Genomic DNA, 18,538 nt, shown 5'->3' with positions numbered 1-18,538 from the left:
ACTAGCCTACTTTTGTTACAGATTAATAACTCACCACTCTGAAACTCTTGCTCCATTCTATGTTGCCAAGCTGGTCAGCAACATGTAGCCTACAGCTGAATAAAATGCTGTTTACCGGCTTCTCGCTGACTCGCCCTTCTCTGCTTATGATTGGCTAGTAGTCCTTAACTAGTACTGCACATGTGCAACTCCCAACAAAGATCATTTAGAGATAAGATGTATCAATCCATAGCTAAAACAAAGCGTTCAACACACATGGTGAGAAGAGGAGCTGCAGCAATGTGCAGTATGAAAAAAAATAGGTGTTTTTTGAAAATTAAACCATGTAAACCTGTTCTGGTACAAACCCTAAATAGGATTTTGAACCTGAAAATGAGCATAATACCACGTCTTTAAAAAGGCCAGAAACACTTGGAACCTTCCACCCACACATTAAGACAATTACAAAGTCAGCCTACTATCTATCTGACCTGAAGAATATATCAAGGATTAAAGGACTTATGTCTCAGCAAGACCTGGAAAAACTTCCATGAAAAATCCATGCATTTATCTTCAGTCGACTCGACTATTGTAACGGTGTCTTTACAGGGCTCCCTAAGTAATCCATCAGACAGCTGCAGCTGATTCAGAACGCTGCTGCTCAAGTCCTCACTAAGACCAAAAAAGTGGATCACATCACTCCAGTTCTGAGGTCTTTACATTGGCTTCCTGTATGTCAAAAAATTGATTTCAAAATCCTGTTGTTAGTTTATAAAGCACTAAATAGTTTAGGGCCAAAATACATTTCTGATCTTCTGCATCGCTATGAATCATCCAGACCTCTCAGGTCGTCTGGGGCAGGTCTGCTTTCTGTCCCCAGAGTCAAAACTAAACAAGGAGAAGCAGCATTCAGTTATTATGCTCCGTATATCTGGTACAAACTCCCAGATAACTGCAGGTCTGCTGAAACTGTCAGTTCTTTTAAATGAAGACTTAAGACTTTTCTTTTCACCATTGCTTTTACTTACATATTTACAGGGTGAGAAATGAGTAGGTAATTGAGTGAAAAGATAATGAGAGTGAGATTGAACAGAGTGAAGGAAGTGGTCTTAAATCTCGTGCCTGAGTGATTTGCAGGACCCTCTGTCCACCTGTAAACACGCAAGTGGGTCCAGAGTATAACTGGATCAAAGTGGCCTGCGGACAGACATGTCCTGGTTTCTCTGTAGTGTCCGAGGATTTTGGAGTTTCAGTGGACCCAAAGATTGCTGTGGACCCAAGTAAAGACTAGCTAGAGAGAGTAGATTAAGTGTTTATTCTCTTTTTTATTGTAACTCAATTATTTTCTCAACCCCTCAGTTTTTATTTTCCATTTTACTCTTTTAACCCTGATTGTACACTGCACAGCACTGTAACTTTTACTGTACTGTTTTACCCTGTTTATTATATATATTTATTATTATTATTATTTTATTTTTTTAATCCTGTTTTTATGTTGTATTTCACCAAAATTATATTTTAATGTATATTTTTTCAATTTCCCTATGTTGCTTTTATGTTTAATGTAAAGCACTTTGAATTGCCTTGTTGTTGAAATGTGCTATACAAATAATCTTGCCTTGCCTTGCCTTATCTTAAAGTGGTCCTTTCTGCCCAACGCAGTTCACAAGATCATGGAGAGATCTGACAGTTCCAGTAATTAATCCAATTAGCTAAAAAAAAAAGGGGTGTTAATGGCTTCGTTTCCGACTGTTGTGTGCATCTATTGAACTAACCCCAGACCTATCACTATTCGGCAATAAAGAGTTCTTAACCAGAAGATCTGCACTATTTTGTGACTTGACTCGTCACTTCAGTAGTGGGTGGTGAGTTCCTTAACCCAAGTATTGTGAGAAGCCACATCAGATTGTAGTAACATTCCAATGGGTTAGGGTGACTGAGACCGGTGGAGAATTCGTTTAACTGAGTATCGGTAAAACGGCAATAAATCTAAATTGAACATTACGAAGCAAACAGTGCCAGATCTATGCTAATGTAGCTGGCTGTCCCAGAAACAATTTGCTCTACATTTGCTTTGTACTGTTACATAATTTTTTGCAGGCTAAAAGCAATACTCTGACGTAATGCTGGTGGTACACATAAAACTAATATGGAGCACGCTAGCATGTGCAGGGGCGGTTAGAGTGATTTGGAGGCCCTGGGCAAAGAAGAACTTGGAGGCCTTGGTGTAAGTTACTCACAAGTCCACAACCACACAATAACATTGTTCCACATCTTACCATAAACCACTACAAAAATCACCATATTTCTACTCAATTTTACATAAAAATTGGGCAAACGATTTGAACGTTTGCTCAGTAGTTTTCACATCGGGTGTAACGTTAGCATTATAGCTATAACTTTAGCTGTGTTAGCCAACGTTTACAACAACTCCGCACTTGAACAGTCTGTGAAGTTACATTTCCGTGTTTATTTTAAATATAATTCACAGCCAATAAATAATACTTACAGGTTGTGATTGTGAATTCCCAGGCCCAAACAGAGTCTGGGTTGCATCGTCTTTTAGGACTAAACGTTGAACTGTTGCCGGTGTCCTGACGATCTATGCTGTCTTGCCAAAAAATGCTACCATAGTGCAAATCGATAGACTTGACTCTATTCGGCCCTGCTCCGTTTTCCATTGCAGATAGTACCCAGAGATAGTACGTAGCATGTCGTCATAGCAACGCCACACACACCAGCGATCCACACAGCTTTCTCTTTTTTAAGTTAAAATGTTTCAACATTCCTCAGAATGTAAAGACAGATAAGCGATATGAAAACCTACCAGCTGTGTTTTCCTCTGCCGTTGTTGCTGCAGCGATCTGTGTGACGGCGGGAGCAGAGGGCTCTGTGCTGGCCAGCCTCGCCAACTCCTCCCGCAAGTTGGCACAGGCATCCCCCGCAGCCACTTGCGGAGCTCCTCAACCCCGAAAATATTCAAGCACATTTTTGTTCCGCCATCACTTCTCGTAAAACTGTCAATATTCGAAATCTACACAGCTGATTTCTCACCTCAAAACTTCTCAGAAGTGGATTTAGTGATGAAATTACATACAAAAACTGTAAAATATAAAACTTTCTGTTGCTGGCCTCTGTCTGGCGCAGCAATGATGATGCAGTGAATAGTGAATATTCTCTCTGACCAAGCAACAGTCTGTCCTGTTTTCACGTTTCATTTTAGTATCCCTCAGCTCGCTTGGAACCTTGACGGAGGTGAGGTGATACGAAAAAAAGGTACAGGTACAACATTTCTACAATGGAAAACCGAACAAAGGCAAGTTGAGCCAAGTCTAGCTGGTACTGTGCAGTGGAAAAGGGGCTTAACTAAAATCAAAGGGCCTCTGCTCAGACTAGCTTGGTTTGAGGGCGTGCCTGAACCCCGCTAGGCGCTTGGCAAGCTTTATGATGCGTTTTCATTGTGACGTCACAGTGAAGGAAGGGAAACGGCTGGACTAGAAACGAGCTGTTTTCAACCAGTTCAGAGCAGTGCTTTCTGTGGGAGATGGACTTTGCACTTTTTCACTTTGCAAACCTATTACATGCACAAAAAAGAGATATAACTCAATAAAGGAGAGGGGGAAAGCCAAAAAGCATAATACCACCTCTTTAACAGAAAGATAATTTGAGAGTCGAGTCATGGCAATCACTAATATCATATAGCCTAATATCTAAGTTCACCACAGTGTGTTATTCATTCAGTGCTTAATTCAAAGCCCACAGTTCAACCATCAATGAATGAGTTCAAATCTCCACAGAGTCCATATCTCAACAAAATCTTCCTCTTCTGGATCCCAGCAAGGAAACAAAACATACTGAGTGTCAATATAAAAGTTTGCCAACAAAAATAAAACCAAGTGAGAACACCGGAGTTACCTCCCGTAGTCTGGCCAGCCAGAAGAGGCCCAGTCTGGCACAGCCAGTGTGTGCTGCTTACCAGCAGCAACACACACTGGAGGAGACTTTGAAAAGGAAAGTGAAATCGTGAGGCCCCCTGGTGGCCGAGTACCCGGTCAATTGCCCACCTTTGCTCAATCGTAAAACTACCTATGAGTTGGTGAAATAACATGGCAAGCCATACAGCTATAGTATTTTTCAATAGATACTCTTCATTACTCAAACGCCTTTCCAGTGTTGACTGTGTTTTTGCATGCCTTTGATCTGATTCTCATTTGGCGTTATGGGCTTCAGCACATAAAACATTATTGTTGTTTTTTATCCTTATGGGGAGTTGGATAAAAAATTGGTGTTGGAATCTGTGTTGTGCTGGAAGCTGGTCGTTTTTGGTGTTAGCGGACTCCATTTCGCACAGTCAGAGACGGCTAGAGTAAGTGAACGCTTCTTTTATTGTTGGCTTGGCTTGACAATTGGTTTGTTTCAGAACTATTGGACCTATGAGCAGCACGGCCAGACTGCTCAAGTGCAAGCAAATCACCCTGTTAGCACCTGAAGAGGACAGAGGGGGAGGGAGAGAGATAGAGAGCAGGAAGGAAAACAAACAAGGCCTGCTTGGCACGTAACACTCACAATACATAAAAAGTGCTCTCATTTTATTATTAACTATGGCTGAAATGTTCACACATACAATGCGAAAGGGGTCGCTTGTAGCGAGAATATTAGCATCTCTTAGCTAATTGTTTTTGGTTTTACAGCCTGTACTGTTTTGATTCATTTCACTATTCTCATTAATGTGTTTCCAGCAGCAGCATGTGGCTAAAGTGGGTAAAAAGCCATAGGTAAAAGCCCTGTTAAAAAGCCCTCACTAGAAAGTGAAAATCCCTTCTGAGGTTTACTGCACACCATTGGTGATTTCATACAGTTGTTTGCAGTGAATGAAAATTTCATTTCATGCAAAAATGGGGAAATGTTTTAATTTGGTTGCAATATGTCAACTCAAAAGGTGTCCAATTCATTCAGAACTCTTCTCGCCCAATAATAAAGGAATTATGACAATTATGTGCACCTGGATGCACTGTAAGTTAAACAGAAATAAACTGTCTCCTGTTTGCTGATCATCACCAAGATCGGTATGTTGATATTTTCGCGGGATAACATATACTTTCAGAAATACCAGGGTATTAAATGATTGCAGAAAAAAAAAACATTCAATCCTGTCATGGCCTGAGGAAGAATCTGAGGACACTGGGAAATGACATTTATTTACAGTGTCAGTCTGAATACATTAACAGTCTCCTGACAGCATAACACTTAAGACTTAACTGAAATCTCCTTTGTCCTGGCATTCACTGTATGCCATTTGAACAATGTTGTTTGCAAACACTAATTACATTCGCATGCCGATCCACATCGCACTGTGGAGTGCCTGTGCGTGGGACTGGTATATGCAGAGATGCAAATTTTCTACTGTCAAGACACTGACAGCCATAAACAGCCTTAAGGTGTATGCACTGACCTTTTCTTACATGCCACTGTGACTTGGAAGGAAGGTCTTTCAAAGAACTTTATCTTTTTATTTCAACATGACTGTTTTTGTTACTCACACTTACTGTATATTGTATCAGTTCACATGGAATATAGTTTACAGTCTGAATTTACATTCAAAGACTAAAATACAGGGACATTCCCTGACGTGTTTAGGAAGGAATTCTTTAACACAATAAAACACTTGGTATCTTTGCCCCTGCTTAAACAGCAAATGTTTCATTGTAATTTTGTGCTCGTAGTGCAAACCAGGCCCTGGTGTAAGTATTTTGTACAGAGATGTGTCCTCTTTATAACTGCAGAACTCTGCAGAGGCTGCTTGCTGGAGCCTTCTTCTTTTATCTCCCCCCCAGACTGTGTGCGTCATCCAGTGGCCATTTAACTACACACACACACAAACCATGTTGCAACATTAGGCAACGGCTTTGTGTAGTGGCAACTGGATTTCTCATCTGAACAATGACAAGACTGTCACATGTGCATTTGTGCCTGCAGATTTTCATTGCAAGATCACTGCGGTCCTGCCCATCTAATCTGGTTAATATATCCCTCAGGAACAAAGAGCCAGCTTTTAACAAGATTATGAACTATAGCCTGTGCCAAAGTATCACTACTATTTAATCATCAATAAAGACAGATCCAAGAAAGTGGATGACGACAAGGAGGCAGGATATAATTTCCTAGTGCCTTAGTCAGCTAATTTGAGTTAGGAAAGGCTAAAAGGGGTCTTAGGGAAGGAACTTGTTTTAATTGGAATAAAATGACAGTAGTTCCGGCCACTAACCTTCCAATGGTTGAACCTTCAGAGGAGTGACACACTCCACCTCCCTGTACCCAGCTGACAATCTTGAGAGGTAATGATTAGATCCAACTAAACCAAGCAATGATCCACCAGTGCCACCATCAGAGACCACGGGGAATTACACCAGATGAGCGACTGCTCCTCAGTGTTTCCAATTGTGTTGAACCAAGACTAAAGTACAGCATGACTAAGAATAAAGGTCTCTGAAAATATGGGTAGCTATAGGGTTCCACTCCAGGACAGTACAAGACCAACTGGAAACCGTGAACATTAACTAAAAGCTGAAAGTTCCCCTCTCAACAAACCCAGGTAACAAACTTTAGCATTATTAATGCTTTACATGTTTAATGTAGGTATTCTTTCACATCTTAACCATAGCACTATATCCTTCAGTGTAGAGTAAGAGTGTACTGGCGAGCACTATAATGAATAAGACATTACAAACACACAAAAAGTACATACTAAATTGACAATGGAGTTTTAAAATGTTTATTAAAAAAATAGAAAAACTTACATAAAAAACAAGGTATACATCTATATGTCAGTTTCACATTACAACCCATCCTTAAGTACACACACGAGCTGGGGATTTGGTTTGTGGCAATATGATAACAACCCACCTATTATCCTCTAGACGGCTGAATGAAAGCCGCACTGAAAACAAGGGGATTATACTAACTATTGTGTTGACCATCAGTTGGCATCCAGGGTGGTCAAATAATCACAGACTTTTGAAATGTGACTCCTATAAAAGAGAATCTGTGATATCCCAAGCTCAAGTCCTCTTATGGATTGGTGTGTAAATTATATAGCTTGGAAACCTTGTCGTGAGTCTAAATATGGGAGAGGAAAATCTCTGAAATGTAAGGGCCTCTTATACAACTGGTTTACAATTATCACCTTTGAAGTAGGGAGAAAGGGGAAAAAAATAAAAATAGATGTGACATGATGCTAATGCTGACAATCATTGACTGCAGTAGGAGCCTACTCCTGGAACATACACCCAGGAGCTGCATGTAAAAATAAAAGCCAAGTAAACCTGGCAGTGCAAATGGGTAATAGAGAAAGCAGACTATGGACAAGAAAAAGGGCAAATTTGGTCATTTAAGAAGGCAGTTAACCTGTTGCTTTAACAGAATCAAAAGGACATAAGGCAAACACAAGCACTTTGCTGGTAATAAATAGCACCAACTATTTTTGAAATGAATGAGTAAACTCTGCTAAAGGTGAATTTCCTTTAGCAGAGTTTTTCCTTTAGCTTACAGTCTATGAGGAAGAGGCAAAACACCCAAATAAAAGTTAAACTACTGAATAGAGTGATGTTTTTAAAAATAGAACTAGTGGTGGAAAAACATTTGGACAGGCAGTTTGCAAATCTTCAAGTGATCATAATGCAATGGTAAAGTAGACGTAAAGTAAGATGTTGGCATCATGGGATTTTTGGCACATTTCTCATGTTGCTAAACCATAGCTCCCCCTTCCGCTGGAAAGCCCCCCCCCCCCCCCGCCGTTCCTTCAAGGCCCTTAAATCCATCTATTGCACAGATCAATGTAGTCTTGGAATTAAAAAAAGCAAACTTATAATGGGGGGAACCCCTAAAATAAAACTAAAATGTGAAAATAAATAAATAAAAGCAAGTCAATATTGCACATAAACGCAACAAACATAAAATAAGGTGGCAATGTTTACAATACAAAACCCCCCAAAACATAATAGTTCCAATGTGACCTAAAAAAAAAAAAAAAAAAAAAATCCCTCTGTGACAAAAATAGGAGAACAAAAGATAATGGCCGACAAACAACTAAACACACACGGTACATTCAAACAAGTCATCACAGTTTAAGCACTTGAGACAAGGTCCGTTTTGTGCCATCACACCATAAATATCAAGCCAGCGTTGCGCTGCATAGGTAGAAAGGTAGTGCTTCGCTTCAGTCCAGAGTACAATTTGTAGATGATAGTCCAAGCTGTAAGAGCTCTGACTCAAGAGCATAGCCAATAAGGAGTTGCATTTAGAAGACCAAATGAGCCCAAAACCTATAAGAGCCCAGTAAGAGTCAAAACTTCAAGAAAGACCAGGTTTGATAAATCAGTTCAGTACTATGGCACATAATGTTGCTTTTTAAGATGTTTCAAGTTGCATGGAAACTCATCGGTTTATAGCAGCTGACACTGGTGGGAAGACCCAGTCTGGGAATCAGAGATTCCTCAATCAACTCAAATTCTGTGCTGGTGTGCATCACATTTAGAGGAAGGGCTTCTGACTGGCATCAGACCGATGAGCGACCAAAATAAGCACAATTAAGCCTTCCCAACACCATGACTCATGATGGGCTAAGTGAGGCCTTCAAAAACCAATGCCAGTCAAGTCAAGTAATGCAGCGGCAGTCTTTCATCTGCTCTGGTTGAGAGTAGAAAGATTTTCCCGCTTTCTGCGGCGCCAGGTGTTACGGTTGTACTGCTGCTGGTTCCTGAAACCAGGTGCCGTGTTATGACCCTGGGGAACAAACCGCCGCTGGGGACTGTAGTTACCTTGAGAGTGATGTTGACCTTGGAGGCTGCCACCTTGGTTGTGCTTGAAGCCAACTTTGTGCGGCTCAAGGGAGCCATGAGAATTGGATCTCATGGTGAAAGTGTGACACTGTTGCCCTCCTACCTGAGGATGGTGGAGCTGGTGGAGGGGGCTGGGGAGAGGGCTTGTGGAGTTAGTGTGCTGGGAGACTTGCGCAGCTTGTGACGTGTGACGGTGCACAACACTGATTGAAGGTGGATTCTCATGGTAGAACTGGCAATCAGAGAGTGAGGGAATGGTTAGGTTTTCTGGGAGGGACATCTGGGCCTAAAAAAAAAAAAAAAGAAAAAAAAAAATAGAGGAGGAATGTGAGCTTTTGTCAAATGTATTTTAGTTTGAAAAGCCAAGATAGAGGGAAATGCAATAGCTCCCATGTGCACATTAAACATGTGCATTATATATATTTTCAATTTTAGAATAGAAAAATGAACCATCTCTTTTACTGGGTTAACAGGTTTTACACTGCCTCAATTGGGAAAAATGAAAGTTCATGGTTTTTCCTGCAACCTGCAAAAGAAAAAACAAACAAAACAAGAGGCAACCTGAGGTGTGGCGTGGATAAAGCCTGCTGGATGTGTGGCCCTCAGATCACTAGCCATCTGGATTACTGAATGGACTGAGGCCAGGGTGAGGGGGTGGAGTTGGATAGCAGCATTACTGTTCGGAGGAGAATCAGACTCCTAGAAAAAGACCCACAGTTTAAAAAAGTTGCACAGACGGAGAAAAAACTTCAGCCGCTGATCTATGGACATGTGATGGCAGAGGGTATCATAGTTGTTATGATTTTGTTATTCTGACAAAGATCTTTGTGAATGAATCAAACACTGTATTGATCCCAGAGGGGAAAAGCATCAACATAAATTCAGAACACACTAATGGTTTAACACTATGTGTTGCCAAAGTGGTTGTGAGACACTGAACAAACTGATCTAGTAAATGTTCGAGCAGACAGAATATTTTTTGGCCTTACCATGTCACTTCCAGAGGAGGACGAGAGCGAGCAAGCAGAGGATGATGATGAATGGTGTTGAGGGCTGGGCAGGAAGACTGGAGAAGGTGAGGGGGAGTCGGCACTAAGAGGGGAAGAAGTGTCCCTCTGATCCTCCACAGAAACCAGCATCAGCCGGGCAAGGTCCTGCTCACAGGTCTCTACATCTGCGGCCAAACAGAATACTATTGTCAAAACGGATCTGACGGCATCAGGTATATTTCACCACATATTTAACTCTTTAAGATGGGGAAATATGTTGTCACTTTTCTGGGGGCATCACAAAACACAAATTCAGTCTAAAATTGTCCACAAAGTAGATGCAAACCCAAAGATGCCACAAAGTTACCATGGTTCTCCAGCTTGGCATACTGCTTGGCTCCCCACTTCTTGATTGTCCAGTCCCTGTAGGCCAACACCTCTGGGCTGACTTTGATGATGCGTCCTAAAGTACTGAAACACAGAAAGGTATGGTCCATAATACTATCAGGCCAAATAAAATTTAAAAAAGCTGAGAAATTATTTAATTTATGAAGAAACCAACCTGTCATACTCTTTGTTGGGGTAAGAGCGCGCAAGAGAAGACACGCCATGACTCAGCACCATGTAGGCAAAGTCAAACACCTGCTTGACTTGCAGGATCCCATATGAGCTCCTGCCCACGTCGTTTCCTGTGAAGATCAAAATGAAAAGCTTTGGACAATATAATATATACTACAACCCCGGTATGAAACTCCAGTGAAATGTGTAACTGTACTAGCCACATAGGCATAAAAAAAGTGCCTGATCCATCCTATTCTGGAGGCGGACTTGTCAGCCAAATCAGTATCACGAGGACTTCAGTCATACTGAGTACAATTAAGGAAATCATGAAATTACATGAATCCACCCATTTTCTTTTCTCCAGTTTCTTTAGTCTTTCTGAATTTGTTTTTGCAGTTGAACAGCAGCTCTTTATAAACGGTCACACCATGTGTCATGTTTTCCCCCCATGTTAATGCACTGATGGCAGACTGATGGCTAACTATTTGCTACTACACTGATGTCCCATCCATTATCCCTCTATATTGATAGGGGCGCTGATAATGTCACGCTCCATGTATTTGTGAATTCAACTCCCAATCTGACCTGGCTGTATTGGATCTTCTATGCAGAGCATGGATGGCCTGTTTCCACTCCCCATGGCCTTGAGCATTTCCTCCTTGGACAGATAAGCCCCTTCATTCTTCACTCTGATGCCAGTTTTCATGTAGTTGAAATTGTGGCCGTAAAGCTGAAAGAACTCGATCAGCAGGATGCCCAGGTTGATGTTGGCGCGGCGTGTGTCAATCCGAGGGTGTAACTGTGATTAGCAGGACAAGGAGAACTCATTACCTAGACTTTGAGAGCTGGAGGAACAGTTAATTTGGCAAAAAAAAAATAATGCGATAACAAAATGTGCAGTGTTTTGAATAGACAGGAAAGCATTTTTTGTCACTTGTGTGTACCTGCAGAAAGCTGATGGCCATTAATATGAGGCTGTAAGAGCTAATTCCTCCAGTGAAGACTTCATTCAGATCCCTCTGAAGTAGGAACTGCTTCAGGACGAAGATCAGAGGCGGCAGAACAGTGTACTTCTACAAGCCAGAAAGACAAACATAACAACCAACCCCGAAAAAAGGGCCACACTATTGAAAATGGCACATACCGACTTACCTTCAGATAGCTTTTGATCAACTGTGCTGCTTTAACAGCAGTCTCTACATTGAAGCTGATGTCCACTTTCACCTCTGTTTCATGGTCAGTAAGCTTAATGATTGGCACCTGAGGACAGATTCAAAGAGTCAAAATATCATGATTCATAATGAACTATTGACACAACCTCTTTTATTGAGTCACTGGTAGGAACTAGGGGTGTGAAGAGATCTTGAGTCATGTGATATTAAAATGTGACGATATTTCTCGTCAAGGTGAAAAGCCTGCTGATAAGTCTCACTTATCAGCAGTGTGAGGATGTTAGCATAGAAGACGTTTGAGTAGCGTTTTGAGTACCAGGTGCAAACGGGCGTCAAGACACGACCAATATATTAGCAACATTTCAAAATGCGCCTGCATTGTTTTGCATTTTCTGACTTTCAGTCGAATAAAACACAATTTTTCCTAGTCATATATATTTTGTCCTTCCTTAAAAATAGTGTTAAGTCATCATCATCTGGCCATTGTGAATCCAATATTGTGTATCGTCTCATGATAGAAATGTATTGTCACAGTTAGGACCTAATATTAGTTGCAAACTGTGTGGGTCCCCAAAGTGAAAGGACACACTCAACTCCTGGTGACTTACTGTGGCTTTGTCGAGGACCTTGATGGGATATGGGCCGGCCACATTGTGCTTCTTCAGAGCTTGTTCCAGTTCCTGCAGTGGGGGATGGTCCCACTTTCCAAACACCACCAGGTCAATGTCACTAAGAACAAAAACACAAAGTACTTTTATAAAATGTCTTAAGTGTCCTCCCTACACAGTAGATAGTGATAGACAGGTCACAGAAAACACAACATTACAGTCTAATTTTATGTTGTTAAAACTAAAGAGGCAAACTGGAAACAGTGATGACTTGTTTGGAAATGTGCCCAAAGAGGGGGGAAGGGGGCGGCAGACCATAATGTGACAATGAGAGAAGACATTTAGAAGATGAAAAAGAAGAAAAGGTGACCGTTACTGTAGGCTGTAGTGAAGCAACGTGTGTTTGTCTCTTCAACTAAACAAAAGGCAGAAGAGATTCTAAAGGATTGTGTAATTATACAAAGTACCTTGATTAATTAATGAAAGAAGCAGTGATTCCAAGGAAATTTGTTTAGGGTGTGGTCATCTTAAAGACCATGTCCTAATCTATAATTAATGTGTTCTTGATCTGGGAGTCCAGCACAAATTTAAACTGCTGCCTTATTCCCCCCCCCACTCAAAAAAAAAAAAAAAAAACACCAATTACTGCTAGACTGATAAATGCTTTTGTTTTGTTGTTTATATGCACAACGAATATGTCGAAATGTCAACGTGTTCCAATAAATCTACTCTATGACACAGTAATCCTCATAACAACGAGGCCTTGAGAAACAAACTGTATACACAAACACCCTGACAGCACATGACAAAAAGTTCCAAGTAAAATCTTAATTTCCAGCAACCTCGTTGTGCTACTGAACAGTAGTACTGAATACTGTGCGGTATCATATTACCGAAGCTGACAAAAAACATAAAAAATAAAAAAAAACCTACAGAAAATAGTGCTCCCACTTCCTTAAAACTATCAATTCAATGAGACATTTCAAAAAGAGGTCAGAATGTACATGGTAGATGCACAAAATAGTACCTTGTTGGAAGGTAAAGTCCTGTGCTGAAGCTTCCAAATATCTCCACCTGCAGAGCACAAGACAAATTAATACAAACCCAATTTCAGCCGCAACACATAATTGTAACCATTATCAATTTGACAGTATCATTGTTTTTGCTAGTTTGACCTTTGTGTGTTGGCTGTTTAGACATTTAAGTGTTTAGCTATATTGGTCCAAAATTTGTTTTATCCCCCACGCACATTCTTTCTTAAAAATCTAATGATAAATACGTGCAAACTTGATAAAAAGTCACTGCAACTTTGCTGCTTGGTGTGTGTCTCTTTAGCTACCTTAAATCTCTCCTGGCATGTTGTTTTGGTGTGAGAAAGCTCGAATATCTTAAGTGTTCAGTTATCTTTTCATGCCATGGTACCTGTGAAACATGTAGGCTATGCCATGTCCAGATCAACTTTAATTGCATCGTAATTAAGCTAATATTCATTCTAATAAAGCCCTAACTTATGATTTCTTTCTATGAAAGGGGACAGTGTACATTAATCAACATTCAAACAATGTAAATGAACCCGAGTTAGCTAAAAAGTGCTAATTTTCATCAGTAGTCCCCCAGCCAGTTGTAAAAAGGCAGCCTTAAAAATAATCACAGGTATAAAATCACAAGATAAAATTACACACAAAACATTATGGTTAAGAAATACAATTCATGTAAAATAATTATATAATATTTAAATGTTCATAGAAAGCATTAGTGCCCACAAGTTTGGCTCTCTACAAGCCATTTTTATTTTATTTTTTTTCCCCCCCATTCTTTTTGAATGAAAAGAATGACAAAGACTCTGATGGTTTCAGGCACTGTGTTCCATTGCGGAGCTGCTCTTACGGAGAAGACAGGCTGACCAAAAGCCGTTTTTCTCTGGGGGATAATGAGTCTTCCCTCACTGCCCCTCTAGTTACTCTGACCTCACTGGATCTAAAATGTATAAAATCATAGTGGAGGAGGTGCTAAACCAAGTCTGATTTTATAAATTAAACAGATGTTTTTGAATTTAATGAGATTGTCCCAGGTAAGTAACCGATATTTCCTCAGAATACTACAGTGGTGGTAATGGTATGGTTTTTTTATCCAGTATTTTTAATGCTTGTTTGTATAATGTTTCTAATGGTTTTATTGTTGTAGAGTGAGTATTGGACCAGCTTATTAAACAATATGTTATGTGGGATAAAATCATGGAAAAGAAATGATTTAGAAGCTTCAGTTGAAAGGAAATCTCTGATGAATCTGAAGTTTGCTAGACTGAACTTAATCCTATTTCTGACATTTTTGATGCGAGTTTTGAAATTGAGGTTTGAGTCTATATGTAATCCTAAATATTTGTATTCTGTGACTACCTGTAATCTTTCTCCAGATGTTAAAATTTCGGGTTTTATATTTATATTGTTTTTTGAAAAGAACATGGTAACTGTTTTGGATATGTTTAATTCTAGACAGGATTGCTCAAGCCAGGTTGAGATCAGTGACATGGCCTCAGTTAGTTTTGAGGCAACTTCCTCTGTGGATTTTCCATGGGCCAAGATAACTGTGTCATCTGCATACATCAAAGTGTCACAGTTCTTACACACAGATGGTAAATCATTAATGTATAAACTGAAAAGAACTGCACCTATAAATTGAACCCTGTGGAACACCAGTTGATAATAGTAATTAGCCCAATAAAAAAATAATATAGGACTTCCTTACTTGTTAGCATTATGTGGATAACTTCAGTAGGTGTTACTAGCCTAACTAAGCGTTACCAACAATCATAACAGTTAAAAATAATACAAACTAAAGACGCATAATATGGGAGATGTATGAATTAGAGATATTTTTATGTTGTACTGAAAACTTTGACTTTGCCAAGGCCAATCAGAATCTGGGTGTGCATGCCTTTCTGTAGTGTTTAATTCTCTACATATTAGTGCCAATTTCTGTATAGTGATAGCAGATATACGTTAATACTGAGTGACCTTATTTTCTGGTCAGGCACCAAAGCCTGCTACAAAAATTTAACATTTATACTACCGCAGCTTGAAAGAGTGGTCTTTAGACAGAAGAAGTCTAATTTACAGTGAGGCCCACTGGGACATCTCTGGGGCACGATTAGCTCAAAATGTTTACATTGACCAGTGAACCAAAAATTCTATTTCTTACAAAGTAAACTATGTTGAACACTCTGTTGGCAACATACAGTGGAACATAATTCACCAATGTTACTTTGGGAATGCAAGGGACGTTAATAAATATTCCATCTGGCCAACTGTTTGGACGTGCAGTGTAAACTAGGCCGTTGATTGCCTGCAGCATGGCCAAACAGGACATGTAAAGTGCATTAAACCTCCAGCCACACTGTCTGTTGAGTATATAAACAGTGATTTACACAATGTATAACAGTTTGGCAAACTAATATGCAGAGCGATAAATAAAATACAAGAAATAAAATGTAGTATTAGAAAACAAGGTTACATCATGACAAAACCTGCAAATCAGAATATTCTAATTGTAAATACAATGCAATAAAAAAAAAATAATCCTGATGCAGAAATATACTCAAGGTGTAAAAATGTGTCCAGTGTGTGGACTGCTCATGAGTCTTGGTACACACTGGCTCATAAGGAGTTAAAACATCTGATACAGTACCAGAGGGACCACAGGTCCTTTTGACAGTAGAGGCTCAGTGGGTTGACAGTGAAAGGAGAACAATATGGTAACTGGACCAGTTTATCAGGTACACCTGTATGATCTAAAGCAATCCAAGACCACAGCCCTGCAGTCAGCCCCATGTGAGAGAAGTGGTAACTCAACGGTAACAGTCAGAGTTTGTCATGTATTTAAATGGGAGAAACACATCAGACACATTATGTGTCTCAACATAAGGCAGAGCACTGCAATGTCACCAATTTCCTCCACCTTAAACCGAACAAAGTTGTGCACCAGTACCTCAACCGGTAGAGCGCATACCACTAAGACTGAGTCCTGGGCCCCTTTGCCGCACATCTCTCCCTTCTGCCTTTCCTGACACATTCCAATATTAAAGGCAATAATGCCCAAAAACAAATCTTAAAAAATAAAAACAAAAAACATGAGTTGAATCATCACTTCTCTGACACAACATCAACAGAAACAAACTAAGGGAACTAGTCTTGCTATAGAGAAGTCATGACCCAGGACCATGTCACAGTAAACATTAAACTCTTCTCAATTACAACTTTGAGGTTTTAATACTTGATGAAGCTAGAAGCTGCAACTTACTGGGATTGTTTGAAATGGTAATGAATAGGGAAAAGGTGTAAAGAATAGCATGGCCTCAAGAGGTGGGTACTGTGGTACACCTGAAGAAATAAAAAAAAAAAATCTAAAGACAGGTCAGAGTTTTACATACTGTGTAGACCAGACTCTGCTCCCACAGACAGGAATCACAGCTTAAATTACCTCTCCAAGTATCTGCACAGAAACACGTCTATCCTACGGACACTCACCCGAGCCGTGGGCCACAGGTCCTTGATGACACTTTCTATTCGGTTCACGACATCTCTTCTCATGGCCTCCTCCTCTGGTCTTGGTGACATGAAGTTGAAAAAGTCTACGATTTCTTCATGAAGACTGTATGGAATGAAGGAAAACAGGACACCTAGGATCACGGATTGTTATACAAGGAGGGAAGAAGAAGGTGAGCACTGTATGACCATGGACCGCATTGCTGGATGTATTCGAGAGTTCAGGTGGAAAGTATTAGGCCTGGGCCTACCAGAGACTACACTACTAACAGACAAAAGGAAATGTTTTAAGCGCTGGGAAAAACAGTCATACATCTGCTCACACAGGAAGTTCACTTAAGATTTTTGCAAAACAATTCAAATGTTTTGTTTTTTTCAAATCATACATACATGTCATTAAACAGTGTACATTAACCACTGCTCATTTTGTTGGCTGACCTACTGGAATTTCTTTGAAATACATCCCCAGATCTCACTGTGAGAACCCTTACATGACTTTAATAAAACTCCACATCTCCTTACCCATTAATACCCGGGCTGTACCGCCTGGTTTTCCACAGGCTACAAGAGGAATCTACGTGGTGTCCATTGCAACCGTAAGACAGGAGCGGGTTGATACCGTGGAAAGTGTTGGCCCTGTTCAGAAGCCTCCTGCGGCCGGTTGGATGTGACTGATGGTGGTGGTGCTTGTTCCCATGCTGATTTTTCACCCCGGTGGGGGTGTGGCCGTCAGATTGTTGCATGCTGCGACAGTGTTGCTGAACAGCGTGAAAAGGCGGAGGGGGATGTTGCCGCCTGAGATTGTTCTCGTTCAACTCGTGCTCGCCGTAGTGTAAAAACCGGCTGGCCTCTTCTGCGACGTTTAAATTGTCGATGTGCAGAGAGGAGCCAAAAGGCGAGGAGCTCTCGGCCTCCGAGTCCAGAGAGGAGGAGGACGGTGACAACGAGCCCTTCCTCCGGACACTTCCCCTCTCTCCGCCGCCGTCTCGCTTCGGCAGTTTCCCAAACACAGTCCCCGGCGGCGGCGCTACATTTTTGCAGTACTCGCCGTTTAAGACTGCGGAGTTGGCATTTAGCGCTGCAAAGTTGCGTTGGTGGTGAAGGTGGTTGTCGATGGCGGAGTTTGCTCCAAATCCCAGAGGGGTTTCCCAAATGTGCATCCACAGGGAACTGTCAGGTCCCTTCTGCTCCTGCTGGATCCAAGCGGTCCTGGGATCCATCGGAGTCGAGTTCATCGACAGCCTCTTCACGGGGGGAAACGGCGAGTAAATGAAACACTTTGCAAACAAAATCCTACCGCGTCGGTTTACTTGCTGTCCTCAAAGCGCTTCATGCCTGGAAACTGGTTTGTTTTTTCAAGCGGCTTGTCTAACTCTGCTCCCCACGTAAACCTGCCAGCCAATATGGCGCACCCAGCAGCACGGATCACCTTCTACGCATGTCTGAGGGATTTAAATCTTTGAACACACCCCTCCGGCCTGAGAGATGCGTCAAGTCACTGATACACAGGCCGGAAAACCAGGAAATTTATTTTCTTCCCTCTCTGAAAAATAATATCAAACAACACACCAAAGACAGAATTACTATAGACTACAAATATACTTACATTACTCACAGACTATTTTTTTCATATCTTACACGTTTTTCTTAATGTGTTAATTTGTCTATTTTTAAAGCTGTTGCCATACGCAGGGGTTATGACCATAGACTACACATATAAAAAGGTGATCACCAGTATCTTTACAAACATTTGATCTCACTAAAATAAAGACCAACGCCATTTTATAATTTAATACACATTTATGGCTGTACTGAAATCTGTTAACAAGTGTTTTCTTGACATTATATAAA

At 40.7% G+C, this 18,538-nt stretch overlaps 1 protein-coding gene across 1 annotated transcript; it reads right to left on the bottom strand.

Annotated features, from left to right (window-relative positions):
- Nucleotides 1-6,735: 6,735 nt before the first annotated feature.
- LOC119897893 (terminal nucleotidyltransferase 4A-like) lies at nucleotides 6,736-18,209 on the bottom strand. The gene is made up of 12 exons (XM_038711911.1): nucleotides 17,210-18,209; nucleotides 16,670-16,793; nucleotides 13,174-13,220; nucleotides 12,147-12,267; nucleotides 11,519-11,626; nucleotides 11,311-11,439; nucleotides 10,952-11,165; nucleotides 10,368-10,494; nucleotides 10,173-10,276; nucleotides 9,806-9,990; nucleotides 9,378-9,515; nucleotides 6,736-9,102 (listed from the first exon to the last, which is right to left on the bottom strand). Exons 1-12 carry the CDS (start codon nucleotides 17,920-17,922, stop codon nucleotides 8,656-8,658), a joined length of 2,457 nt encoding a protein of 818 aa, XP_038567839.1. The 5' UTR covers nucleotides 17,923-18,209; the 3' UTR covers nucleotides 6,736-8,655.
- Nucleotides 18,210-18,538: the final 329 nt, after the last annotated feature.

Source organism: Micropterus salmoides, unplaced genomic scaffold (genome assembly GCF_014851395.1).
Source record: "Micropterus salmoides isolate LMB-PRFRI ecotype aquatic unplaced genomic scaffold, ASM1485139v1 Ms_hic_scaffold_11, whole genome shotgun sequence".
Taxonomy (NCBI): Eukaryota; Metazoa; Chordata; class Actinopteri; order Centrarchiformes; family Centrarchidae; genus Micropterus; species Micropterus salmoides.
This window is presented reverse-complemented; position numbering and strand designations above follow the sequence as displayed.

Excerpts from the sequence above, each read along its gene's own strand:
- LOC119897893 (XM_038711911.1), bottom strand. The coding sequence starts at position 17,922 with ATGAACTCGACTCCGATGGATCCCAGGACCGCTTGGATCCAGCAGGAG. Across the intron at positions 12,268-13,173 it reads GGACTTTACCTTCCAACAAG|TGACATTGACCTGGTGGTGT; the intron begins GTACTATTTTGT and ends TTTTGTTCTTAG. Across the intron at positions 9,103-9,377 it reads TTATCCACGCCACACCTCAG|GCCCAGATGTCCCTCCCAGA; the intron begins GTTGCCTCTTGT and ends TTTTTTTTTTAG.